Source organism: Suillus bovinus (genome assembly GCF_016758785.1).
Source record: "Suillus bovinus strain UH-Sbo-P2 chromosome Unknown EDB93scaffold_77, whole genome shotgun sequence".
In the NCBI taxonomy this organism is placed as follows: Eukaryota; Fungi; Basidiomycota; class Agaricomycetes; order Boletales; family Suillaceae; genus Suillus; species Suillus bovinus.
Window position 1 is genome coordinate 56,880 of NW_024542133.1, and position 26,553 is coordinate 83,432.

A 26,553-nucleotide genomic window follows, 5' to 3' on the forward strand; every position below is an offset into this window, starting at 1 on the left:
CAGAAGACGCACATGTATGTCTTCCACTGAGGTTAACACATCCTCGTACCCTTGAAAGTTACGAGCTTTCAGTCTTAGCTTCGATATGGTGAACCTTACCAACAGTATGGCAGCTTTGATTCATGTCGGTCAACCATCAGCTTTTGTTCCACCTTCCCGTTCGAGCGATATTGGTACTGTGTCTTGATCTTCAAGTTTCAAAAAAAAACCTCATTTCCTCCGAGTTTACAAGGGCAAAGATGTCGATGTTATTCTCGATAACAGAATCATACTAATTCAAATTGTGATATGTGGACTTCTACTTTCTTCACCAGTTCACCAGTTTCGTGCATCCATTATTATGTAATGGTATTGGCCTGAGAAAGTTAAGAGGGTGAATCTGTCTTCTTTAACGACCGATTCCTGCACTGGCATGTATGCCATTACTAGGGTACCGAACAATGATGAACGTTAAGCCTTCTATGAAACTTGTTCAGCGCTTCAGCCTCAGTCACTGAGACAACTTGGCATACTACCGACTCGGATGGCTAATATCTTGATTCGTTACGACTTAGAACAGTTCAAATGGAAGCCCTTTAAAGGTGAAGGCGTCCGGAATGGATGTACTCGTCCTCTTGGAGGCGGTGAGCTTGTCCACGAGATTTGCAACCGCTATCTCAAGGGCGATCAAACGTTATTCTTTGGAGTCACTATCGACTTGCATGACACTATGAGCATCACCAAGCTCAGCTCTTCCGCTCAAGAATGTTGGTCCTGGCTTCGCTTCCAAGTTCCTACCATCGCGTCATCCATACTAAATGAATCCGATTACAAGCTGCCCATGTTGATCTATACAACGGCGAGTCCGCAAGAGATCAGCCGGTGGGTGCAGCGCACTCTCATTATTCATCCACCCTCACATATCGACCTCAACCAATTGCGGATCAACGAGGGTCTGAAGAAGGTCCCCTCATCTGAAGGAGATTATACATGGATGCACCTTGTCCCTGGCGAAATCGCAAATGGGATAGTCTCCAAATTTTGTCTGCTATTCCATACTCATCACTCGCTGTTCGATGGTGCAGGTTTAAAGATCGTTGTGAATCGCTACCTCGCACAATTGGCGAAGGTGCTCTCCGACTCCTATAGCGCGTCCGAGTTTATGGAATGGGGAAATGAGCTGGGGAACATCCCTCCGGCAGCCTACAACATCCTGAACTCCAAAGAATCCCTTCCCATTTCGCCAGACTCGCTAGAAGACCCTTGCTTTGACCATGATTACTACAAGTCCCTTGGAAGTGTCCTCTCTGCCTTGGGCGCGTCGACGAAGGTGCTATTCATTTTCTCTTCAGATCTTTTTTCGCTGCTAATCATTGACCACAAGGATAAATACGGATTTAGCGCTCGCCCCAAAGATACAAAGTGGCCGAAGACGTGTCGCGCCGAGGTCCTCTTCACGAGGGAAGAATCAGAAAGAATTCTGGCTGCCTCGAAAATATCTGGGTTCACACTTACACACCTTGGTATGTAGCCGCATCCCCTTTATCAGTATGTCGGATTGAGAATCTACTAGCCCACGCTGCGTTAGCAATGGTCGTTATAGCCGATAATCCACCCAATTCTCTGTCTTCCTCTCACTACTTGAACAACCCATCTATGGCTAATTTCCGAGGCCGGTTGGATCCGAAACACGCGCTACATCCAGGTTATGCTCTTGGCATTTCCATAGCCAGGATTCCGGTATCAGCGTTCTTGTCCGCTGACGGAAGTGTCTTGCCATTGGACAGGGACATACTTTTACGGGTAGCAGACATAGCCAAGGGACAGTATCGAGCCCTTATAGAATTGCCCGCCGGGTTGAGTTGCATGCCGCAGGGTTGTGAAGCATTTGCCATGATCAATGTGCATGCTGCATCTACAAACATGTACGTGCAGGTTACGAATAGTTTACTTTTTGGTAATATCGTAGCAGGTTGCCGCCCAACCAGTGTTACTCATTTTCCAGTGACGGCAAAGGGGAGAACTACTTGAATCACACTTTTGCGGATGACACTGGGAAACCCGTCCTTACAGTGAACAAGTTTTTCACATCACTGAACAGATTAGACCCCGGCCCGTGAGTTTTCTAGATCTTAGTGGTTCTGCAATGCAATTAACTGGAACACTTAGATTCTTTCGTCTCTCCTCCTGGGGGGGCGTGATCGACCTTGGCGCTGATTACAACTCTAATATCGTGAAGACGGAGGATGTGATGAATTACTTGAATCAATGGAAGAGGTTCTTACTTCTGATCCTTGACAACTGAATGTTAACTATATCTTGTCATCATTGTCATGTTTATATCATTGGGAACTAGACGAGCAATGCGACCCGTTTTTGTACAGGAAACAAACAGGAATTTGTTCTGACCTCACTGTCCAAGCATGCCGGAATTCGGCGTAGGGGAGAACTGCATCTCAGTGCATCATCGTACATCTCAAGAACCTGCCTGATCCAAATCTGCGCTTCGAGGCAATCAACGCTTTGTACGAGCCTGACATGAAAGTGTTGTGGAACAACTCCAGGGTTCGTTTGGGGGATGCATCTTCCTCTCGTGGTTGTGGTAGATGGTCTCTTTTCTGGGCTATCCGCTGAGAACTTCGATGCTCCATTCGATCCTAAGGTTAGGGTCTTGGCTTCGTGAACAAGCTAAATCTCATTCTCAGGGTCGGTACCGTTTGGGAATGCAAGTCAAACAAATTATGCTGCGTACGTCTTCTGAACTGTACGCGTAAATTACATGACTGCTCATGTTCCTCCAAGCAAACACTATGTGAGACGGCTGACTGCTCACAACGTCAAACGCATTCTTTATCGTAACTTAAGCAGTCACAGACTCATTCGTGATTCGTCGCTACAATCATGTGACAAAGTCCAAACACTCGACAGACTGGGGACGTTATCTCAGAGTGAGTCACCCTCTGTCTAGACTGCGAAACATGATATCATATTCTATCGAGGATCTCCCAATTCGTCGAGGAAGGCATTCAAAAACTTGCTGATGCTCCTTTATGGTTTTACATTGCAACTGAGGAGCAGTCTGCGTGAACCGTCAGAGCGAGGACGAGATACTCTAGAACGTGTATGCCATTGCAAACAAGGAATCAACGGTGAAAGACTACATCCCGACACTGGTCGGGCCAGTTCCACAAGTTTGACGAGACGTTCACTGACAAAAATCAGGAGGTCTCTAGGCATTCAAGACGGTGAGGCTGAAAGCGGCAGTCGAGTTTGTGTTCAGGAAGCTTGTCCCAATCACGTCGCTGGGCGCAGACGCATTCCTTAGTGCATGGTGGCAAGTTCTATGCTCCTCATTGTCCCTAATTGCGCCGACAGGTTCTTCGTTACGAGGATGGCAAATTCATGAGTGGGGACAAACCACTCGATGCCTGGCTGAAAGTGGATGCAGGATGGAAAAATGTGCCTTTAGTGGAGTTATCGGCATGCGGATGCTAACCTCTCATCGTCGCACCAATCTAACTGGAAAACTGCGGTAACTTGCCTTCATGCTCTCTTTTATGATCCCACGTCTTGTATGCAAGACGACTGGTCTGTGCTCCAGACATGGCTCCTGGCCAACATACGTTCGTCGCTACACACGTAAAATGTCGCTGTGCTGTTGACTTGCAACGATCTTGTGCATTGTGCGATATTTGATGCAAATCACTGCGTTTCTATTTGTGCTACTGTTCAAGATGAAGGTATATGAATAGCTTTGGCACAGTAAAATGAGACTACAACAAATAAGCGTGCTTGTAAGCGACTCCCTATATTTACATACACTATGGCGATGTATCAATAACCCGAATTTCTCACAATACCTGTAACACCTGCGGACAATGTGCTTGCCCCTAGACAACATCGGTCGTTTCCTGTTCAATTATGTATGAATTTTTTTTCTGGTTCGTGTCATCCAAACTCGAATGCTGTGTGGTGACGCTGATGTCGAGTGGAGTTGAGTGTATATCGCTGTACAGCTGTGGTCTAATGGCATGCGGAGGGCGATCCACAAACCGGATTCCGGAAGGCGCCCGACCTGACGAGTATGAGGTGCCAGGTTGGGAACTGATGGTCCCGAGATGGATTGACCGGAAAACGCGACATGCCATTGAGTTTTCAAGGGCGATGTTGGGAAGCGATAAAAAAGCGTGGTATACAGGAGGTGCGGTAGGAACTAGGATCATGATCATGGTTGCCACGTTCAATCCAACAGTGGCCCTGTGCAAGACGTATTGATAAGCGTCATCAATACGATTCGAAGTTTTGTACGTACAAATAATATGCCTGACCACTTTGCAACAGGGTTTTAGAGAGCCTGGGGAGTCCATCTCCTTTATAGAAGGAACGAACACGGGTGCCCCAGGATTCAGCAGTAAAGTTATTGAGTGCGAGGCGCCATGAAATGAAAAGGAAGACGAGAGTGTCGCTGCAGGCGTTTATGATAACAACAGCAGAAGCACCTGGTGCTACAGATGTTTGAATGCAATAATCTGTCGTTCCTATGTGATCTCCTTTAAGCGTAAATGGGAGTGCAATCGCAGCACCCAATGTCCCCAGCCATAATGTTCCGAATATGAGTGTGACGATGATTGAACGGTCGTAGACCGCACGGACCCTAAAGAAGAATAATGCCGCTGTAGCGGGTGCTGCAAAGGGATAGCTGAAACCAATGATCCAAAGAATAGTTTGGCAAGATCCGTGAACCGGAAGTGCTACATAGTATAGAAAGTCAGGAATTTACGCTGGTGATTACTATGAACAGACGGTACCTTGAAAGACTGTAGCGATGATAATATAGGCTAGAGTGCCAAATCTGCGGACAGTAAGCAGTAAACTCGATCTATTTCGATGGAAGAGATTACCTTGATAGCACGTAGGCGATAACTGGAAGGCGAATTCCTGTTTTTCGGAAGATTCGGATTTCATCTGGTAAAGATATAGTCCAGTCCCACAAGAACGCCTAGAGATCGTGCGTCAAATCCTGCCACGCATTATGGAAGTAAGACGAACAAACCCCGACTGTAGCCCAGTAGAGATATCGAGACACCTCGAGCTGCATTGCTGACTCAGGAGCTAAAAATGCTAGAGATGTGCAAGGGTTTGGTATCTCTGCAGTGGGGGTGCAGTTTGCGGCCATGATGGTGGAGGGACTGAGGGAGACGATTCGGCTCTATTCTTAATTGAATTATAGTATGCACTGTTGCGCCTGTATCAACATGCATGAAAGCCTACCCGGAATTAAAAGGAAATTGATGGACTATTATAGTATAGATCTGATGGACCAGAGCCTAAGGCCTTGAGGTCCAACGGGCACCCACGGCTCGGAGGAAGTGATCCCTAGTTCGAAGCAAGTTACGTCATGTATGGGTTAGTTAAGTTTAGTCCAGGGAATGAGGCCAGCTGCATAGGGTAACCATGACCCACCAGCATGGTCTTGAGAACGTGCTACCTAAACCCGAGAGATGACTTGACAAAGTTTTTTTATACAGGACCCCATGTGAGCGACTCGAATCTTCAGTAAAACCAGTCATTTTTCATGTCTCCCAACCCAAATACCGCGGTACACTTCAAGCGGGAAATAAACGCCGAATCGACGAGTCAGTTCCTTAAATCCAAATATATCGCGCAGCTGCATTTCCGGGTCCGAAGATATCTCGAAGATACGCCAGTGGTTCATGGGAATGGCACATCTGGCTCGAGAGCGTGAGCAGAGATACCCTTTGGTGGTAATGTAACCTGTATGTACAGATACGCACCACGACGTACACTGTAACGATATAGTGGGATTTCGGCGAAGGACAGGTGACAGTGAGATTGCGACAACTTCATTGCATTTTGAGATACTAGTCCGAGTCAACAGTCTTCTTGATACCGAGTAGATGTCTGCCATCAGTGCAAAACAGGTGTACGCGAGCCTTTAAATGTTAGAAGGGAGACTTAACGTGCGTGGTCGCCGTGACTGTGCTTAAGCGCTCAAACCTATTGCTTACGGGGTCCCACTTAGAGACATTGCAAATTTGCAACACCTCAGGATCAGTGTGGTTCCTAACAACTACTGAGCCTCGCTAGGCACAACACATGATACTATGCAGATATCACATGCTTCTCACAGGTCAGATCATCACTTGTGGCCGCATCAGAATCGCAATATGTACATGCTTGTTCCCGTCGTCTTATCATGCACTAAATGTAAGCTTCGTCACCAACTTCCCAGTATTACCACCAGTAAAAAGCCTTCCCCAAACCTTTGGGACGTCAATGAAGGGTACCTCCACAATGTCCTCAGTGCCTTCAAGCGTGATCTCTCCCCGCTGAACTGCTCCAGCAATGTCTGGAAAGGCTTCCGTGGCCACTCTGTTAGGCCCGTCCTTCGGGAACATGAAATCAAGCACAACGAAGCCTTTGATAGACAAGCGGTTGGTGATTACTTCGATCCAGGTGGTACCCATCGTAGGTAATTTCCCTGAGTCCTTATTGTATCCTGGAAAGGACAGTCAATAACTATGCATACCAGCTGAATGCATATTCTTCTAACCTGAAATGGCGCCACAAGCTGCGATACGGCCATGCGCTTTGATTCGTGGAATCACTTGATCAAGGACAAAACCGCTAATGCATTTGATTTAGCTAACAGAAGCAAAATCTCCTGCTGATCTAGCTTACCCCACACTGCATGGCGAAAGGTGGTAAGTAGATATTCAAGATATAGGGAGTACAAATAGCTCACTTGTCAAAGTATGCATCCACAAAGTCCGAGGTGGCGTCGATAAGATCTTGAGGGAATGTATCTGATTTATAATTGAGGGCCACATCTGCACCGAGCTCCTTGATCCATTGGCATTTTTTGTCTGATCCCGTGATTGCAATCACTTTTTTGGCCTTGAGCACTTTCTTGGCGTATTGAACGACGACATTCCCGACCGCACTATTTCCACGCTTTTAGCGGACAACACAAGCATACAGGCCAAGACAAACTCACCCCGCAGCCGCGCTGACAATCAGCGACTCTCCTTCCTTGAGCTTTAAAATATCCAGCAGACCATCTATGAACATGTCAAGCAAAGGATGATACCACGCATTGATGACAATTTACAGTACGCAGTAAATCCAGGGACTCCAAAAAGACCGATAGCGGCAGTGGGCGACACATTTTCAGGCACCCTAGTCAGGTCAGCGATGTGATAACAAGAGAAAGCGTTTGCGTACATCACGGGTAGGCATGAGGATGGGCCTATTTTGATCACAGCGTATCGTCGCCACCCAGCAGTCAAACAGTAAACCAGGTCGTTTACCTTAAATCCATGGCCGGTGTTGTCCTTGATTGCGAGAACACGAGCGATGGAATGTGTCGCCATTACATCGCCCTCACGCACAGGAGCGGTGTAAAGGCGCTCTGGCAAGACACCTTTCTGGATCCATCCTAGAGAACATGGTCACCATCGACTGAGATCCAACTTTGAATATAATATAAACCTCGTTGTGCAGGGTCATTGGAGATGTACAACGTTTCCACGAGCATTTCACCATCCTCAACATGAGGCAGAGGTTCTTCTGTCAAGGCAAACGTTGCATCATCAGAAAAATCAAGAACTACAGAGTCTTGAGGGGAATTCTTGATACGCCAAACTGGTGTGTGCGTTGGGAGGGACATGTCGACTTGATGGATGCAAGAGGCTTAGACAGTGGCCCGCAATATAAGTGGACATTATCTTGACGCCTGTGATTGTGATCAGTCCAACGCATCAATTCACTTGATGGGCTATCCATGGACCACAGCATTCTCAGAATGGCAGTACTCGTCTGATGCCACAGCTAAGGCTCGGTTGCTCCGACTTCGAAGGTCACATGGATACCCTTAGATCACGATCACCGTTTATCAAACTCCGACTCGCCCAAATGTTTCATCCGGAATTCGAAATGACACTCACTTCTAAGCAGAAGACCACAATCATCACTTATCAAAAGAAGTATGATGCTTACAGTGAGCTTACGACGCTGGTGATTCGGAGCAACACGATTGGTGGAACAGATTTCTCGAGGACATCTGGGACTGTCCGTATACGGCAAACTCCGTAACTCAGCGAAAACCGGACACATGGGCCGCATGCGGATTTGTAGTACTAGATATACCCACGAGTTTGTGCTCACCTAGTGTTCGTGTTTTTGAGCTAGCACATGCAAATCATCATGAATTGTTTTGGTCTATTCAATATTGTAATCGTAATGGCAGTTAACTGCCAGTCCCTGACTCCACCTGGCAATAGTGCATGTCTCGCCTCGTCTCAACTTACCAGTCACATTCTTTGCTTATTTTGAGACTTCTGTCACAGATATTTTATGTGTGAGTAGGAAGGATATCAAGAAAGTATGGCACTGGATCAGTTCAACAATTATACACACACATACATATGACACACACAAATGCTGAACACACACAGGTCTTGTATTGTACAAAATTCAGTACTATATGGTCAGCTATGTTGTTCTAGCTAATGGGTCTTGAATCATTAGGTCGCTGCAGCCCTTGCAAAGTTCTCACTAGACTAACCAAGCCATCAGATGACTAGGGATTGGCACAGGTGTGTCGAAGGTCAGACCCACACCCATACCAGCGGATATGTGGGAGAGGTCTTTGCAGGCTTTACAAGGGCAGGTAGGTGACCAAAAATGTTAGTAGTATCATCATCCTGTAGTGCCAGATTTAAATACAAAAAATAACAATAACATAATGAACAAACCGATGGTGCACCTGGGCTATTGGGTCACCTGAGTCTTCTGATGTTTGAGTGCATATGAGTGCTCATACAGGCCAATCTGTGTGACTGACCAGGCGCAAAGCCAGCACATTGCTGTGAAGTGTGATAGCCTCATCTGAGTCTTTGTCATTGCCTCGATGGCAAAAGCGGGTGGAGAGTTGAGTCACAAGATTGTTTAATGACATGGACCAATCTGTGTGATCAATTAGGAGAAAAGCAACTGCTTCACTGTGAAGCGCGATACAAGAGACCAGAAGTATAGATCTGTAGGCATTGATAAGTTTGCGAGAGAACAGGTAAGTGCAAAGATGCTTCGCAGTAAGAATATAGAAAAATGATAAAAAGTTAGAACATACCTTGAGTCTCAGTGTCACCAGCACTGGTCCCCTGTAACTCCCTCATGGCTTATGGTGAACTCCGGTAGTAGAAGTGATATTAACTTTGAGAATGAATGCAATAGTGGTACTCAAAGTAAGAATTACGACCTCACTAAACAGCGCTAAACTCAGCAAAAGTTCAACAAAACTTGTGCAAGAACAGCCACCACGACATGCAGCACACTCAGCATCATTTCGGACTTCAAAAAACATGCCTGCCCTTTGACCCCCATGTCTTTGTCATTCTGTATGCCTCAAGCACTTGCAGAGATCCTCAAAGCCTACCCAAGCTATGCAACACAATATTCAGGGACCTATTAGCCACAGCCAAGGCAAAACTCGAGGCTCATAAGGTAGTACTAGCACTAATGCTCCAGATCATGCCACTCAGGCACCCAAATTTGCTGTCCAGTGGCAGGCCAATTCATCCCACACCCAGAGGGTTATTGACCATGTCTGTTCCAATCCAGCAGACTGCTGGGTTCTGTTCTTCTCGGATGGGAAACAATTGCATGTTGATGGTGATTGCCCCCCCTCAGGCAAGGATAAGCTTGTGATATGTTTGGTAATCACTATGCATGTTTTCAAGGATGATCATGAGTATGTTGTAAAGAGTAAATCTCTGCTGGGCTCAGCAGAAACTGTACTACCTAGTTAACAATATTTAGGTAGATCTTAGCACAACCTATGCTGCTATACTTGCAGGGCAAGTGCGTTCAATCCTAAAGGGATTGCTAATTGGTATTAGTAGTAAAATGTGTCAGTAATGCAAATAAGAAAATGTCTGATGCTGTGAAATGATGTCCAAAGGTACTTATCCAATGTCCGAAGCCAAAGTGCGATGTCCAAGATTTCAAACTTTCGGACTTCACGATAATAGGTCAGAAACTTTATAATGAGTGTCAGATTGTGAGCAGTATGCGCAAGTATAACAAGTGACAGAGTGTTACGACTTGGATGGTAGCTGTTGGTGACACTCAAACAGAGCGTGTGTCGTCAATGGTCATGGACGTCCTTGGGCTAGCCCAAGGTTAGGGGTCTTACTTGGCGAGGCTTCGGCAAGTAAGATTTGACGCCTATGTCCGAATCAGGTAGCTTACGTCAAGCGGATGCTAGACGATGAGCTGTATCTGCCAAGACTTACGACACCCGAAGGTTAATCGTAAGATTGTCGTTAATTAGAAGGACGGAAGTCCGACTAGTTAACAGGGGCTTTGCTCGTCGACGAAGTCGATGAGTAAAGATCGAGACTATAGGCTTATCCACAAAGAGCAGATAAGAAGATAGAATATAGACTGCTGGCAAGGCAGAAAGGATCACTCTGGTGAGAGTAGGAGGTCAAGAACCAAGTAGATTCAAGTTAGGGAATATGGTACATGGTAGCGAGTTTATTTAGAGGACAGGAGGTGTATTAGTGGGTGATAACTCGTACTACCAAGTGAAGTAATCAGTAAAGGGCATAACCATAAAAGGAAGGCACGTTCACGTTGAGACACGGGCGAGGCAGAACGTGCTAGATAAGAAAGTGAGTCAGAGGTCGAAATAAGAAGTGAAATGCGCAGGGGCACGATCGTGCAACTGTGGATCTAAGTATAAGTTGCATGTGCGACTGCGCACTGAGTCAGAGATCAAGAAAGGGAAAAGGCAAAGGGGATGCGTCATGCATCATATCATAGGTTACCGTCCGGACGGTAAGGGCAAGGGGACTGTCCACAGGATCAGTCAGGTGGAGGAACAGAGCATGGGTATGCTTCGTCAGCAAAAGGATCTGGCCAAATGTACTGGCTTTGCTGGAGCGACAGGTAGAGGGCGAACGGGAATGCGAGAATGACAAGGATGACGAGGGTAAGGTCGGGGTAGGGGTATGACGCGAGGGCTGATATGAGGAGGATGAGGAGAAAAATGGTAGGGGCCCAAGCATCTAGATGTTCTTATAACAGTAAGGGCAAGGGGACTGTCCACAGGATCAGTCAGGTGGTGGAACGGAGCATGGGTATGCTTCGTCAGCGAAAGGGTCCAGCCAGATGTACTGGCTCTGCTGAAGCGATAGGTAGAGGGTGAAAGGGAATGCGAGGATGACAAGGATAACGAGGGTGAGGTCGGGGTAAGGGTATGATGCGAGGGCTGATACGAGAAGGATGAGGAGAAAAATGGTAGGGGCCCAAGCGTCTAGATGTTCTTGTAACACAGAGTATGACGGTGAATGAATGGTAATATTTCGCAATGCAACTAAGAACTATGAGAATATTCTGGGTGATCCACAGAGTCAGGAAACAGCTCCTAACTACTGGATGATAACATCAGGAAAAACTGTTGTTCTATATAGGTGCTACACTATGCTATAGCTGGTATAGTGTAGTATAGGCTATGTACAACTATGGGGCACTATATGTCACTATAGGAAACTTCATATGATATAATTAAAAGAATTTTACCATAAAGTTTGATATGCATATTTGGAAGTAAAACTATTAAGAAAAAATATATCACATCTATCTAAAACACTATCTGAGGTCCATTCCATAGGTAAAGCTGTACATCCAAAGTTTGGAATGAGTTGACATGTCTGTCTAATAGAAGATAGAGATATCACTTGACCTAGCGTAAACCCATCTGCATTAGATAGACATTTCTTGACAAGATACATTTCACGATAATCTTCAGCAGCAGGCTTTAAAGGTGCATACCACTCAACATAAGCCAGTGGATCCTTAGTCCAAGCAGGAGTAATGGAGCCATATACTTGTGAAGGTAATTTGAAAATGACCTTCAAGCGTCCAATTCTAGTGCCTATAGATAGAGTTAGATTACTCACTGCCAGCATAAAATATTTAATAAAAACTTACCTTTAAGACCAGTAGTTTCACAATCTGATGTATCCATCACAACCACAGTGTCGAAACAGCCAGGTTTACCTCCTAAAGAAGGTTTGGCTTTGACTGTATCTGTCTCCTCATGGTCGAAATCATTGTCGTTTCCTAAGGAGTCAAGACAAAACTTGAACCCATGATAAATGTCTATATGACTAAAAGGTGGATCCATGTGTCACAGTTGTCCTCTTGAGTGTGGATCAGGAAGCTGTGAATTGAGATAGGAAATAAGATCTTTCTTGAAGCCTTGACAGTTATGATCTTGAATGACATTCAAAATGTGACATCTAGCTTGATGAGGTCTCTTGGTTAAGAGAAGTCTTTGATCTCCAAACATAGAGTGCGCAAACTCCTCCTCCTCATCCTCCATAGACATTTTCAGATAACTCTGAAAGGAGGAAACCTTTTCCCTTCTAGTTAGCCATGCTATCATCTGAGGCTTCTCATTTCTACCATTTGACGCATATCAAGCTTCCTTGCAGAAGTCTATGAAACCTCTCAAACATCTCTATATTATAGTTGTCGGTGGTACCAAAGTTTTTGATGTTCTCCAAATAATGTTGCAGAGAGTGGAATTTGGGGATGTCTAGGTCTTCTCTGACTCCAAGATTGATAATAACCTCCTTGTGTTGGTGGAAGTCCTCTAGAGCCTTTTGCATATATTGGAGAGTGGTGTCGTCATGAGTGGGATAATGAGCCAGATATATGAAATCCAGGAGGGAACAATAAGCCTGGATAACATCTCCTGGAACCTTGCCAATAAGACAACCTAATAGCACTCTAGCCATATGTTTTCTCTCCTTGCCTCCTATTTGACCCATACCGGACCAACCATTCTGAAAGTGATATACACCATAACAAGGGGGGAGTGCTTTCAGATGTCAGTCCAATTCTTCTTCATCCATAAGTTCTTGACACCACTCCACAATATGTTTCAATACTCCTTGGTATAATTGATGGAGAACATCAGATGTTATTGCCAGGTGGATATTACAAAGAGGAAAATCAAGCCAGAATAGCTCAAAGACACCTCCTGCAATGTCTTGTGCCATGCAGTGCTGACAGAAAGCTGCATTAGAATTTGTATTGGTATTGGCTTCATTGATGACAGAGGTTGTCCATGACTGTGTGCGATGGGCAAATTGTTGAACTTCTGCTAACTGGTCCGCTCTAGCTTTGCACTTAGGACAAGTCCCATACTTGGAACACATAGCCAAGAATTGCTCTGGATAGTCTGCTACATAGTAAGCTATAATGGGAAAAACTAGGCGGACTAAGCCATCCCCTCCTGTAATCTCTACTCCAGTCCTTCCTGCCTCCTTTAATGGCTCCAAAATGATGCATAGGGATTCATGGAAAAGCCTTTGAGTTCTAGAAGATGCTTCTTTGACAGACAGCTCCTCCTTTAACACTTTATCCACTGATAAGTAGCCTATCAGTATACAGGCATGTTATTCAGGTTTATGGTGGATGGCTCTGGGTATATTTCCCAAAGTTAAGTATACAGGATATGCAGATTTTGATGTGGAGAAACGAGTAAGCTGTGTTTTGTTGGAGGCAATAATGACAAGTGCTACATATGCACCCTCCGGTAGTCTATCCTACAACATCATTAATTGAAAAGTTATGTTCCCCAATTTCATCTTACATCCACCTGAACAGCATGCCACCATCTTCCACTCCACATTTCATTATAGATCCTAGTTGAATGTGTAGAGTCGCTGAATATAGTTGATGGTTTGTAAACTATATCCCTAGCATGTGCAGGATTACCCAATAATGCTTGGATAGCATCTAAAGGGTTTCTATAGTGTAGCTCATGCTTATGTTGAGGCTTATCATGGAAGGAAAGATGGGTTGACTGCCATTTAGCCCAAGCTGGGATACTGTCTATAGTTTGATGGAGTGATCTGATATTGTGATACTGAAGCCCTAGATGTTCTCTAACCTAAATGCACATTAGTTGATATGAAAACATTATAAAACCTCATTACACTTACCCCTGGAATGGCCAATAATCTGTCAAAAGCCTTGTGTCCTATACCTTCTTGCACTGCCCAACACACCACCTTCCAGTCCAAATGTGAAGCAAATGGATAGAACAAAGGATCTTCTTCCTCCATCTCTATTCCGTTCATTTTCATATCATCTTCATCTTCTGTTAAACCAAACTTTTGACGCCATTTGACATGTAAGTTTTTGTCAATGCGTATCACTTTGCCAGCATGAGGATGCCACTCTGTCATCCTATCATCTTCCTCATCCAGCAGGGAGCATGCATGCCTGGATGGACCAGGAACTCTAGGCTGTTCCAGTGGATCATCTATGTCCATAAAACCCTGGTCAGCATCTATCCATTGGCCTGATATTTACTGTAAGCCCTCCCTCTTCCAATATGAAAATAATAGAGGCGCTACTCACCCTGAGGATTTAGTGGAATTAGTTGAAAAAGCTCATCATTTACTTCATCCACCATTGCATTTGATAGATCCTCCATTGAATCTTGGTTTCTACTTCCATCTTCTGTATCCAACTCACAACATTTTCCTGCCTTGTACCACTTGCAGCTGGTGGCATTTCGGAGATGAGCATTAAGGCCTTTAGGAGTGCTAAAAGAACATGTACAACCAGATGCTGGACATCTATAAGGCATTGAGGCCTCAGCCAACATACACATGTGGGATACCATATATTTTGGACAATAGAATAGGGGGTTTGACGTTGGTGGGACTTCTTAAGTTTTGATAACCTTTAGACTGTTGTTACAAATAAGTTATATTTGGGTCGTACTTATTTCTGGCCCAAAGCTACACATCATTGGAAATACAAATGTTCTAAACAAACTACGTGATGCAAACAGACAACAGGCAATCAGGCAAAAAAGAGCTGGAAACAAAGTGGATAAGGCATATATGGATCAAATAAAAATAAAAGAAAGTGTCCAAGTCTACCTTCCAATACTCTCTACACAGTAGCTGCAATGATAATCACTAAGCACAAAAGGAAGGACATAGTTAACATGCGAAATCAGCCCACCACTCACTGCCACTGACACAGGCAGGTGCAACAAGCCTAACTTGATTGCAAGTCCGCATTCCTGAGCCCTTCAAAACTTTTGATGAGCTTGCTGGACCGAGCACTTGTTCTTCATCAGGGGGGCAGGGCATGCACGCAAATAAATTGGATGTAATGTTGGCATTTGCACACCTGATCTGGTGATGCATAATATTCATACACATTGCAGGTAAGCGACATGAACTGGTGGAAACTCCTGGGGCACCTGTCGCATTACGCTACTCTTCTGTCATGGGCACAGGCTTGCAGAGATCAGGATGGTCTGTAGATAGAGAGTGGAGTGCACGCTGGATGATACAGATTATGCCTACATGTGTGACTGCCTTCTCATAAAAGAGAAGATCCTGCATCTCTCTCAACATTGTTTTGATAGCCTCACAGGACCACTCTCTACCCAGCTGTCCTTTGAGAAGTCAGAACCCATCATGATTGCAGAAGAAGTGTCCCCTCCTTGCCGCCTCACACCAGATTGCAACTTCCTCTGTCGCATTTTCTAGCCAAATCCCAAGGTAATAATCAGATTCTTCTGGGGCATCTCTGCCTGGAAGTGGCTTCAAGACATATGGTTCATTAAACATGAAGGTGAGGCTGAGAATGACATAGTAGTAACCTTCCAGGTTGTGTGCCACAACACGTGGAACAGGCGCTGCACCTGGCTTGTGAGCAAACATGGAATCCACAGCCATCCATACTTGTGTACCCTGTCAATGATGTACCATTAGGAAGAGATAATGATAGGGGTCAATGCACTAACCGTCAGCTCATAAAGGCCTCCACCGTTCTCATCACCATTAGTAAAATTCTGCAGGTCCTCTTTCACATTGGAAGCACCCCATGCCGACACCTTGATTTGAATGAACCCTTTGTCCTCTATCTGTACCTTCACCACTTCAGGAAGTGCGTGTTTCTTTGAAGTGCTGGGTTCTGGATTTGAGATGCCACTGATCCCCTGCTTTTGCTGAACTTGAGCGACAGCCCCTGTGGGAAGCACACTAGAACCAGCATCAACTTGCTGACCTGCAGAACAAGCTTTAGCAGCTTTGCATTTGTGAGGCTTGCGAGTTGTGGGCAAAGGGTGTGCAGGGGTGACTGGAATGGCTGGAGTGCTTTGTGTAAGCAGAGATAGGGGAGATGGGATGGGAGAACTGGGTGTGGTGCGAAGGACAGCAGCGTCTTGAGGAGGTATGGATGACGGGGTGAGAGAACTGGGTGTGGTGTGAGGGAGAGCAGCGTCTTGAGAAATGAGAGGCAAGGAAGGGTGTGCGTTGTCTTCAGCATTATCTTCAAAGATCTTGGGTGGGAGTGGTCCTTGTGAGGAAATGTCTTGAGGGGTCCAGGAAGCAAGTGCATGGTCGAATAGCAAGCTGCATCTGATATTGCTATTGTTTATGTGACCCCAGTCAGACTTGTTGGGATGAACAAGTCCTAAGTTCCACAGTGAGGTATCTGCTTGCATGAACAACAGAGGGAATAACTCATTACTCTCAGAGCCATCGTCTGAAATACAGTATGGTGAATAGGCTTGACCATGCGCTGTGTGATACATTCAGTAGCAGCCGAGACCAGGTATTGTTGATACTCACCCCGGATACAGTCCATGACACCCGTCAAAGCTTTGTAGATGCATGAAAATTCATAAATTGGTGCACATAGAGGGTATAAGAAGTGTCGAGTAAGAATATGCTCCTCGTAAACTTCCCGATCCATGTGTTCAAGTCCCTGATCATGCTCGGCATCATAAGCTTTAAGACTGGATGTCAGGCTGTGACAGGCCAATGCGAGTGTTGGAACATTCTAGGAAAGCCGATTGTGCACGGTGCTCTGCCACGGTAGAGCCTGGGCTTCCTTGTATTTCAAGGCAAGTGCTGGCAGGACAAATGCAGGGGGGAAAAGCATGAGTCCCTCAAAGAGTGATCGAGTTACGTCCTGAACACCTTTCAACTGTAGATAGTTCAGGGCCATGCCTTCTGTATGAGGCATTGTGAGATCCAACCAAGTATCTTTGACAACAATCGACTCCATGTCCACCATGCCCTTCAGCCATTTCTGCAAGGCCTCACAGTTCAGCCCGTTTTTCAATGCTTGATTGATCTGATCTTTTGGTAATGTGACCTGACGGACAATGGTGCCATGGCCATTGAGGTTGTTGCTGATGAATAGTACCATATTGATTGGTACCTTCCCAAGGTGTTTGGTTTGGATGAAATGACTGTCACTTTTAGGGTCATGGACGATTGTGGGGTTGAATCCCAGTAAACCTGTACCAACAATTGTCATGTTTGGAAAACACATAGATTTATGCATGTACACACTGGGATGGGCCAAAGATAAGTACAATACCAGCCTAAAGTATTCCTCACTATCTTCATGTATCCCTAATACATCAAGACAAACAGATCCACCACGATCAAAAAACACGAAGGTAAACTGGGCACCAAGGAATTGCAAGACCAGGGCAAAAGTACGGGAATCCTGACTGGCGTACATTGTATTTGCCCATTTCGCCACCTCATCAAACCATAGTGGATTTTTGATGTCAATGCTACTCTTCTTCATCTTGCCAACAGTAGTGAGGTTACGCCAATCTTCTGGTAAGTCTGAATCTACGAGGATAATGTCAGGTTTGTGATCTTCAGCCAAGCCTGGAAGGACCCTCTGACAAAACTCGGCAGACCACTTTCGATGGATATGAGAGGGTCCAAGTAAGGCTAGCACCTCTTCTACCAAATGATTCAAAAAAATAGCCATAAGATCTTCGGTACTTGGCCTGTTACTGCGAGTGGCATGGTGGGTTTGTGTAAGATCTGGACAGGCTATTGCTGATGTCCAATGATCTATGTATCCGCGTAAACTGACATGATGTATATTGGAATAGGGAACTCACTGTTTTGGTCGAGGAACCCTTTTACACAAAATATCTTCAGAATCTCCTTCACACAGTTGGGTCAGGTAGGGTCCTCTGGCCAAACAAGATCTGAAAGAGTACTTCGTCACGTCCCAGCTCCTGGATAATCCTGCGAGTGATGTCCTTCACATCGCTTGCAGGCATCTCAAAGTAGCCCTTGTAAGCTTCCTCGCTGTCCTTGATCTGATCCTTTGGCTGAAGGTCGGCCTTGAGTTTGCACACTTGTGCTACCACTTGGTTTTGGTACTTATCGTTATCGGTCTTGGCTATGATGCCTCGCAATTGGACCTTATCCATCAAAAATTAGCCATAATCAATGGTATAACTCTCCTTGCTCACCAATTTATATGACCTTTGTTTCAGGTGGAAAAAGGGCACAAATGAAGACATTGTATGTCACAGAAAGTGTTTGAATGGCAGGATGAGGACACAAGCAGAGTTGGTTGTCAAGATTTAGAATGCACAGTGGTGGGGTGGAGGGACAGGATTTACCGAAAGGTTTATTGATGAGATGACAAACAAACATGAGTACTATTGCAAGGGGATACCGCAATAGAAGCAGATACTTATGATTATTATTTTTTCAGAACTTGAATTCAAACACCAGTGGCATTGGTGAGTAAGGAGCATTGCGACCATCACTCGATATTGAAGTCTTGACATGACACGACACATGGGTGAAGCCCATAAGGTGGAAGAACATGATTGGTGGAAAGCACATGCCAGGCCCCTCCAATCACAGTACAAACCCTAAATTATGGTCATTCTTTTCGACAGTTGTTCACATGCATGCACTTCATATGATGTGTTATAAAAAGGTGGAAAAACATGCAATGAATTTTGATTCAAATGACAGAGCATTATCTTAGTTTTTTCAATAAGGAAGTATAAAGTCACCTTAAGTCATTTGTAAACCACCAGATAGGATAGGACAACTTGTGAAGTGATGGGAATGCGATGAACAATGGAGGCAATGGCATAAGCTTGATGATTTGTAATATCTGTGCAAAGTAAAGTTTTGGCGCTTAGCGCTTACGCACAATTCAATTCAATTCAATATTCATTGAATGGAATTTTCTGGATCCAGGACAGGGTCCGTGCCCGTTTGCACCCTTACTTATTCTGCAAACAACCTCTTATGTTTATTGGAAGACAGCGCTGACAATCTTATGCAGATGTTGGGAAATAACATGCCTCTGATGCCCACATTGCATGCCCTCCATGAATACATGTTTCACCTGGGTTATGGTCAAGGGACCTTAACAGATAATGGTGTGTATATCAGATCTATTTCTATGGATGCATATAATTTGATGCCCACATTGCATTTAGCGATAACACAGGATTATCCTTTGAATCCTTCCCTTCCAACACCCAGCCCTACATCCCTTTCAACACCCAGCCCTACTGCAATGCTCCCCCTGATGCATCCACCCTTCCCCCAGGGAATTGATCCGTGCTGCCTCCTTCCCACTCCAGTGTCCACCCCCGCTTTTGATCCGTGCTGCCTCCTTCCCACTCCAGCATCCACCCCCGCTTCTCTGCACTCTCATTCTGTCGCATCTGAAACGTCAGTTGTAGCAGACAGTGGAATGACACAAGAGAATCTCCCAGTAACATCTACAGCTCGCCGAAGACCACGCTGTAACACCGAGGTTGATAACAATTTATACTATCCCCCAAAAAAACTTTGTATCACCACTGACATCCATCAAAGTACTCTTGCTACAGGAGGGGAGCCCCCTGGGCCTGGGTTTGACCCCAATCTACCACATGTTCCTGACAATTGTAACCATGGTGCAAGTTGGTTAAAAATATGGGCAGCTCGAGCAACAGCTCATGCTGTAGCTATGAAGGATGTTTTGCACCCTGGAGAGGAAGAAGAGGAATGGGAGGCGGATGAAAAGGAATCAGGGGTGGATCAGATGGAGGCAGAGGAAGAGGGGGAAGTGCATGATGCTGGTGACTCAGAGCAAGCCATCAGTGGTCCTCAAACTCAACTATGAGGTACATGGCGTCGATGTCCCTTAGACGATCCTAAGATTTCTTGCAGTGATCAAGCTACCGCAATCATTGCCGAGCTCGCAGCCACACACTGTCTCTCTTCTATTCATAATCCACTTTGATGACTGCAAGATATCGGGAATTATGTACAAGTCCCATCTGTGGATGATGAATCTTTGTTATCACTAGTGGTGAGGTGTAGAGGAATGATGGGCAAGGACATTTGTATCAATTTCATGATCCTTGTTTGTAAGTGTCAGAGGTGCGTCATCTAGAATCTTCACTTCGCTCGTTTAAATGACACCTTTTGAAAGCATCCGCCTCAAGACAGGCCTACACCTGAAAGGGATTTATGAGAATGAAGTCAAAGACCACCCTTTAGAAACCAAGGTCACTTATTGCACTTTTTTGGAGTGGCATGCTACTGGTAGCAAGTTCATTGCCATTGCATGCGGTGGCTCCATATATGCTTTAGTACTCATCGCAGGCCTTGGTCTTAGAGGGTCCATTGCATCCATGGTTGGAACCATGCACTTACATCCAGCAGACATGCTACGATCACCTCCAAGAGGTAAGCGGACCTTTTGTCTTGGGCTATCAGACTACTAACCATGTATGTGTAGATTCCCCTCAAAGGAAGCTGATTCTTGAATGCATTATACCCACCATCGCACGCATGTGACTCTCCTTTCTCTTCAGTATGACCTCAATGTTCTCTCGTGTTTGATCTCTCGTGTTTGATTGAGAGATTCTCCATCTCAAAGGATATTGACTGCACGGACTTCTCAGCATCTGATCGTTTTTTTGATGACATTATCCAAAAGTGCATATGGCGTTGTCTTAATAACTGAGGGTCTTATATAAAGTCGTGTAAATGTAATGACACCACAATTACACTTTGGATAAGACTGCTTGCCAGTCCTCAATTAACACAGTCTACGACTTTTCCTATTTCGTGGTAGATAATGTGTGAGTTCTTGGGAGGCTCGCTAAACTAATCTTTGTCAAGATCAACCTAGCCAGAGCTTTACTTTTCTTTATTGAAACTCAAATCTCTTGTCTAGGAATAAGCTTCTAGACACGTAATTCGGTTTCTGGAACATATTTGCCTAGGAAATCTCCTTCTAGGCTCTGGACTTAGATACTGGAACTAGTGAGACATGGTCTCAAATATACGAAATATGACCAAGATCGCTTGGTCTATGGGCACTGGAACTATGAGACAGTGGTCTCAAATATACGATATATGTTCAAGATTGCTTGAACAAAGGGGACTATAACTTGACCAAGATTGCTTGGTCTATGGGACAACTAGTGAGATGTGGTCTTAACAATATGATAGATGACTAAGATCGCTTAGTCAAAGGGCACAGAGCAATGAGACAAAGGGGTCTCAAAGACAATATATGTGACCAAGAACGCTTGGTCTATAGCACTAAATAAGTTTCTAAGGTAAGAAACTTATAATCTCAAGGGAATTCTTTTCCCTGCACTTGTCTCACTTCAAAGGGACTAACTTTGCAAGTGAAATATCTGATAGGCAGATAGCTACAAATGAGAGATCATATTTTTTGGGGGGAGAATGGGCTCTCCTTATATACATTTTGTGTGGGAAAGTAACCTAGGTTCACAAACAATAAAAAATAAGGAGGACCAATCAAAATATTGGGTCAAACCCAATAAAAGAATAAAATACAAGTGAAAGATGGAGCTATGACATCATTGTGGAGCAGAACATTCTGGAATGTGGAGTAATGACATCATAATGACATCAAGAGTGACATCATTGTGGAGCAAAAGATTCCAGAACCTTCCATGAGTGAGTCATTGTGGAGCAGAATATTCTAGAAGAAAATGACATCATGAATGATGTCATTGTAGAGTAGAATAATCTAGAGCTTGATGACATAATATCTTTCAACAGAATACCTGCAGGAGTATCTGTGGAGTCTTATGACATCATAATGACATCATACCCTATGGGTACAATTTTATGAAGTGTCAGGTGAGTCAAAGCATCCTAATGAAAAAAGTAAAGTAAAGAAACACTAGAGAAAAGTAGGTAGCAAAAATAAGACAGTTGGCAGGAATTGAAACACGGTCTTTTTGGATAGGTTTTTTTATAGGCTTTGTACTTTTCTCTATGGTTTTCTCTAGCCAAAGTGAATAAGCCAAAGGCAAGGCTATACCTTAACCTTCATTTCTCTTCTCACATCAACTAGGTCTAAATGTGATTCCCATCTCACATTAGACTTTTTCCATCAAAACATATTCAGATCATGAAACTTGGGGAAAACTGGAAATATGGACCATGGTTTGAAACCAAGGTATGAGTTGACTAGTCTGAGGACTAAGCTAACAGACTTTGTCTTTTGAGGGTCACCTAGTATTCATGTCCATGCATGATTCCCACATCATGCAGGACAGCGTACTCATATGCGATCTATTGATTAACACAGTCAAATTTTAGCGCATTCACACCACTCCGTAGAAATGGACATGTTTGGTGCTTGCATTGTACCAGTGCCAAGTGATCTTCAGAGGCTGCCTTTACACACTGCCAATCACAGTGAGCTCTATGGTATAGGTCGTCCTTACAGTCCACCATTATCCGACATTGAGGAGGATGAGATCGCGCATGTTGTCATTGACACAGTGTTTGATCCATCTGCAGCTAAAAACAAGTGCTTCAAGCCTCCTCATGACAAGGTCATGAACACTAGCTGGAGTGCGGCAAAAAGGTCACAAGCAGAGGCGGGTGAAAGTGAAAAGCCTCAAAGACTTACGCAACAAGGTGGGTGTGCAAGTTCTGGTGCCAATCGTACTTATCTTATCAACAGCTGAAAACTTTCTATCACAATGGTATCAAGAAATTACCTGATGCATACTTACGCATCTCAATGCAGATCATGCCAAAGTACATATTTTTGTTTGGCTCTCCCACACCACTCTTGCACACTGAACTCTGGTCAGTCACCACCTAGAACTTCGAAATAAGGATGGGTCGTTGATGGCATTTGTATCTACTGCACTTCCCACCCACATACGTGCTTCTCTGGAAGTCAATTTACTGGCTGCACTCGGAAATGCAGACTTGCTTGGAGATATGGATATGCGCTTGCCTGAAGGTAGACCTTTCCAGGCTATGCACCTCTCTTGGTACAATCGCCATTGTACATCGGTAAGCTAGCGCACTTGGACTATCAGTATATTGTTGTTAATACAATACAAGGGCCTTAACACTCCAACAGACATTCAACTTTGGTTATTAGAGAAGGAAGGAATGTGCACAAACCATGGTCAAGTTATTCCCTACATATCCCAGGACTTACAGCAGCACAGACTCATATACGGAACAATCTCAAAGGTGTACGGGGAGTTATTTGAGTGGATAAAACAGTTGGTGAGTTCGGTGAAATCTGCATAGCATCCAAGCCCTAAATTGTTTCAATGGTAGATGGAGAATTACCTACAAGGAGAGTTTGAAATACTGATGGAAGTCACCTCCATTTTGCCTGGCAATGCTCTTCCGCCCATTATTCCTTTCATTTCTCTGGTGATCAACATCAATGTTCACACCAAAGCTCATAGAGACAGTGGTGATCGTCATCTATGTTTGGTAATACCTATTGGACACTTTGAGGGGGGGGGGTTGTGCTTATTGGAGAATGGGCTAGTTCTGGAGTTGCGCAATGGTGACATAGCTATCTTCAGATCTAGTGAGGTAACCCATTTTAACCTAGACTATAGTCTAGCTAATAGAAGTTAAGGATGAGTCACAAGATGATATGGCTGTCAGGTGTCGCAGAAGGGAAGCTAATAAAGGTGAAGTCAGACCACCTACTACCCTTGCATCTTTAAAAAGAGATGGATGTGGACCTTTGGTGGTTCTTGCTCATCAACTGCTGAGAGTAAAAATTGCCCTGGAGAACGCCTTTCCTGGTCCTTCTGTAGATGTCCAGGACACTTTTGCCTGGAACTGTATCAAGGAGGCTGGTAAAGAATCAGGCTCCCCAATGAAGGTTATGTTTGATCGTATTAGTGAAGATGATACACTCAAAGGCAGGACATTGGCATATGTATGTTCACTAGTGTTTTATGAATACTTACTGATGCTGTTCTTAGGTATGGTCAGGTGCATCTCAGTTAAGGAGGGAGTTGGCTAGGAAGGCTAGAGAGAATGTGATCTTCATGATGCAGCACTTACGTCCCAAGGAAATAGGTGATTTCTTTCAAACCAGGTTTTATATTTTTAATCTTAACATTGTCTTCCTTCCTCAGCCGATATAGCTAATTGGGTTACATCTACAAGGAAGGAGCCATTCCTTAGCGGTGAAATGGACATCAAAGTAAGCCATCTACTTCTTACCTTTGTATATGTATACTGACTAGACGTCTATTCAGGCCAAGAAGTTCAACAAGAATCTTCCTTTCTGCACACACCTCATCAAGCAACTTCTCATGGGCCAATTTTTTCAACCTTATTGTGCTTTTGGCCACTTCTGTAAGTTTTGTTATCTAATGATATGTCATACTAACCATAGAGCATCTTCAGATAGAGTGTTGTAGAGCCTCGCATCTCCACAGGCACTTCCCTCAAATTCTCCCACATTCCCTACACACTCCAGCTCTAATCCCAAGGATACATCTTGCACAGTAGCACTTCATATATTTTACTTTGCAGATTCCACACGCAGCCACTCGCACTTCGCGCGCATCTGCATTAGCATCATCCGCATACCTGTCCATCTGTCCTCCCCATGTCCTTAGATGTCCATTGGTGCATTTTCTCACTATATTCCCATTTTGACTAATTGTTTCCATCGCTGATTCTCGGCCTAGCACTATGCGTGCAGCTGAGACCCTATTACCTATCTCACATACTATATTTAGCTTACTCGGCTCGCTACATTGGACCTGCGCACCTAGCGGTGTTTAGCTATCTTTACATATACTATCTCTTTACTCTATTTTTGAGGTTGATTTTCCGCCCACTTTCTGTGTGTCTCTAGATACTAAGAATTTTACTCGTTGTTTGCAAGTGACTGTCTAAAGTCGCGTGCTTCAGTTCTCAGTCTCCGTCTTAGCATCAGCCAACCTTAGTTGGGGTGTTAACACTTGTCTTGCCTCGTCTTTTCCTTGCTTCTCTCGCTCATTTGTCTCTTGCCTTCACTCGCACATGCTACCTTCGCGTCGCACACCTCGACCTTTGCCTTTCATACTCACGCACCATTGCACGCGTTCACCTTCCATACATCGCATTGTTTCCGCTTCACACATTACTTAGCCCTAGTACTTCATTAGTTGTTTGGTGTCCCTCTTTTTACAAAGAGAGGTTTCCTTTACTCAGTTAGCTGCCCTTGGGACGACGATTTCACTCACACCCGGGTCTATCTGTGTTTGCTTAGCTTAGCACCAACTTCCCCCACAGTTTAGATTCCTCATCTTCAGTGTGCATACAAAGGCATGCTCACAGGTACACCAGTTGTAGTAGAGTTCAAGGAACCAGCATTTCAACCAAGGTACATCATTTACATATGTTTGATATTTTACTCAATGTCGTTTTGTAGACATCAGTACTACATGTCTAAACTCACTGAGTATAGCCTTAAGATGCCAAGCTATATGAAGAAATTGAGAGATGATTTATGGACTGATATTGCATATGTCTGTTTGGTTTTTGAAAGAATATGATCTTGTTAACACTATGATAGAGTGGCTTGTCGCTTCCAGCTCAGAGAAGAGGAAGGAGATGCTGATGAATCTGATGTTGATTTTGATGCAATGGAGGAGTATGTTAAGCCAACAACTGGTGTAGCTAATGTTGAAGACGATGTCAACTGATTTACTAGATTTTGTGAAATATAAAATTTGCAAATGTATTGGTTGACGCTATGATTTTATTGAGATATGAAGCTACATAAGAATGTCATAGGTCTGTATAGCATAATATACCAAGAGAACTATGACAATGTACATGTCAATGTAGCCTTGTATAGGTGGTTATAGTCAGACATAAGGTCCAGTTATGAGGAATATACATGATATATATACTATGTGGTGCTATGGTGTACTATACCACACTCTACCAGCCTATATAATTGGGGACTTAGCTATGGGGCTATAGATGCCCTAGGGCCTATGGTGGGCTATATAGAGATAGCATGTTTTCCTGATGAATTGTGATGGGTCACTACAGAGTATTTAAGTAAGTCTGTAAAAATCCAGAATACTACAGGCGAAGATAGTAGTGATATATTTCGGGTCCGATGTCCTATGTAATAAGACACGAGGTGCTGCGGACATGTAATAACGCGGTCCAAATGTCAGAAAACATGCATGGGAATAATTATGCACCTAGTGAGGCTAGTTTGGATGGACAGGACACAGTATGGACAAGTGCATGTGAAGTGCGATTGGCCGATGCAATGTCCAAAAGTCCAATACGGAGTGGCTTGGACATGTGCACTTATGTTTTGGGTGTTGACATGAGTATGAAAAACTGTGGTTCTGAGCCCAGCACCACTGACCATCGCTACAATGTGCAG

At 44.4% G+C, this 26,553-nt stretch overlaps 9 protein-coding genes across 9 annotated transcripts; 4 read left to right on the forward strand and 5 right to left on the reverse strand.

Annotated features, from left to right (window-relative positions):
* The first annotated feature begins 394 nt into the window (after positions 1-394).
* EDB93DRAFT_1331335 (uncharacterized protein) lies at positions 395-2,349 on the forward strand. The gene is made up of 5 exons (XM_041455204.1): positions 395-1,309; positions 1,364-1,502; positions 1,553-1,904; positions 1,952-2,095; positions 2,149-2,349. Exons 1-5 carry the CDS (start codon positions 524-526, stop codon positions 2,282-2,284), a joined length of 1,557 nt encoding a protein of 518 aa, XP_041303341.1. The 5' UTR covers positions 395-523; the 3' UTR covers positions 2,285-2,349.
* Positions 2,350-3,869: 1,520 nt separating this feature from the next.
* On the reverse strand, positions 3,870-5,155 carry EDB93DRAFT_1107416 (uncharacterized protein; the record flags this gene model as incomplete). Its single annotated transcript, XM_041447723.1, has 5 exons — positions 3,870-4,236; positions 4,292-4,730; positions 4,788-4,831; positions 4,881-4,978; positions 5,033-5,155. 5 exons carry the CDS (start codon positions 5,153-5,155, stop codon positions 3,870-3,872), a joined length of 1,071 nt encoding a protein of 356 aa, XP_041303342.1.
* A 1,039-nt stretch (positions 5,156-6,194) lies between these two features.
* Positions 6,195-7,669, reverse strand: EDB93DRAFT_1107417 (uncharacterized protein; the record flags this gene model as incomplete). Its single annotated transcript, XM_041447724.1, has 8 exons — positions 6,195-6,499; positions 6,554-6,627; positions 6,682-6,687; positions 6,746-6,943; positions 6,998-7,061; positions 7,112-7,179; positions 7,225-7,438; positions 7,492-7,669. 8 exons carry the CDS (start codon positions 7,667-7,669, stop codon positions 6,195-6,197), a joined length of 1,107 nt encoding a protein of 368 aa, XP_041303343.1.
* A 3,913-nt stretch (positions 7,670-11,582) lies between these two features.
* Positions 11,583-12,193, reverse strand: EDB93DRAFT_1092964 (uncharacterized protein; the record flags this gene model as incomplete). The annotated part of the gene is made up of 2 exons (XM_041446475.1): positions 11,583-11,941; positions 11,998-12,193. 2 exons carry the CDS (start codon positions 12,191-12,193, stop codon positions 11,583-11,585), a joined length of 555 nt encoding a protein of 184 aa, XP_041303344.1.
* Positions 12,194-12,196: 3 nt separating this feature from the next.
* Positions 12,197-14,144, reverse strand: EDB93DRAFT_1242739 (uncharacterized protein; the record flags this gene model as incomplete). Its single annotated transcript, XM_041452056.1, has 6 exons — positions 12,197-12,470; positions 12,517-12,857; positions 12,987-13,453; positions 13,556-13,607; positions 13,676-13,969; positions 14,022-14,144. 6 exons carry the CDS (start codon positions 14,142-14,144, stop codon positions 12,197-12,199), a joined length of 1,551 nt encoding a protein of 516 aa, XP_041303345.1.
* A 2,746-nt stretch (positions 14,145-16,890) lies between these two features.
* EDB93DRAFT_1254650 (uncharacterized protein) lies at positions 16,891-18,391 on the reverse strand (the record flags this gene model as incomplete). Its single annotated transcript, XM_041453654.1, has 4 exons — positions 16,891-17,930; positions 17,981-18,026; positions 18,083-18,289; positions 18,341-18,391. 4 exons carry the CDS (start codon positions 18,389-18,391, stop codon positions 16,891-16,893), a joined length of 1,344 nt encoding a protein of 447 aa, XP_041303346.1.
* Positions 18,392-19,191: 800 nt separating this feature from the next.
* On the forward strand, positions 19,192-20,007 carry EDB93DRAFT_1254651 (uncharacterized protein; the record flags this gene model as incomplete). Its single annotated transcript, XM_041453655.1, has 2 exons — positions 19,192-19,273; positions 19,334-20,007. 2 exons carry the CDS (start codon positions 19,192-19,194, stop codon positions 20,005-20,007), a joined length of 756 nt encoding a protein of 251 aa, XP_041303347.1.
* A 295-nt stretch (positions 20,008-20,302) lies between these two features.
* On the forward strand, positions 20,303-20,687 carry EDB93DRAFT_1254652 (uncharacterized protein; the record flags this gene model as incomplete). The annotated part of the gene is made up of 2 exons (XM_041453656.1): positions 20,303-20,576; positions 20,629-20,687. The coding sequence occupies 2 exons, from the start codon at positions 20,303-20,305 to the stop codon at positions 20,685-20,687; spliced, it is 333 nt and encodes a 110-aa protein (XP_041303348.1).
* Positions 20,688-22,905: 2,218 nt separating this feature from the next.
* On the forward strand, positions 22,906-23,774 carry EDB93DRAFT_1242740 (uncharacterized protein; the record flags this gene model as incomplete). The annotated part of the gene is made up of 4 exons (XM_041452057.1): positions 22,906-22,922; positions 22,979-23,186; positions 23,238-23,408; positions 23,463-23,774. The coding sequence occupies 4 exons, from the start codon at positions 22,906-22,908 to the stop codon at positions 23,772-23,774; spliced, it is 708 nt and encodes a 235-aa protein (XP_041303349.1).
* Positions 23,775-26,553: the final 2,779 nt, after the last annotated feature.

What these genes read in the sequence shown, in the direction of transcription:
- EDB93DRAFT_1331335 (XM_041455204.1), top strand. Translation starts at nt 524, where the DNA reads ATGGCTAATATCTTGATTCGTTACGACTTAGAACAGTTCAAATGGAAG. An exon ending in GTTCACACTTACACACCTTG is followed by an intron (nt 1,503 to 1,552) that starts GTATGTAGCCGC and finishes AGAATCTACTAG; the next exon opens with CCCACGCTGCGTTAGCAATG. An exon ending in AACAGATTAGACCCCGGCCC is followed by an intron (nt 2,096 to 2,148) that starts GTGAGTTTTCTA and finishes TGGAACACTTAG; the next exon opens with ATTCTTTCGTCTCTCCTCCT.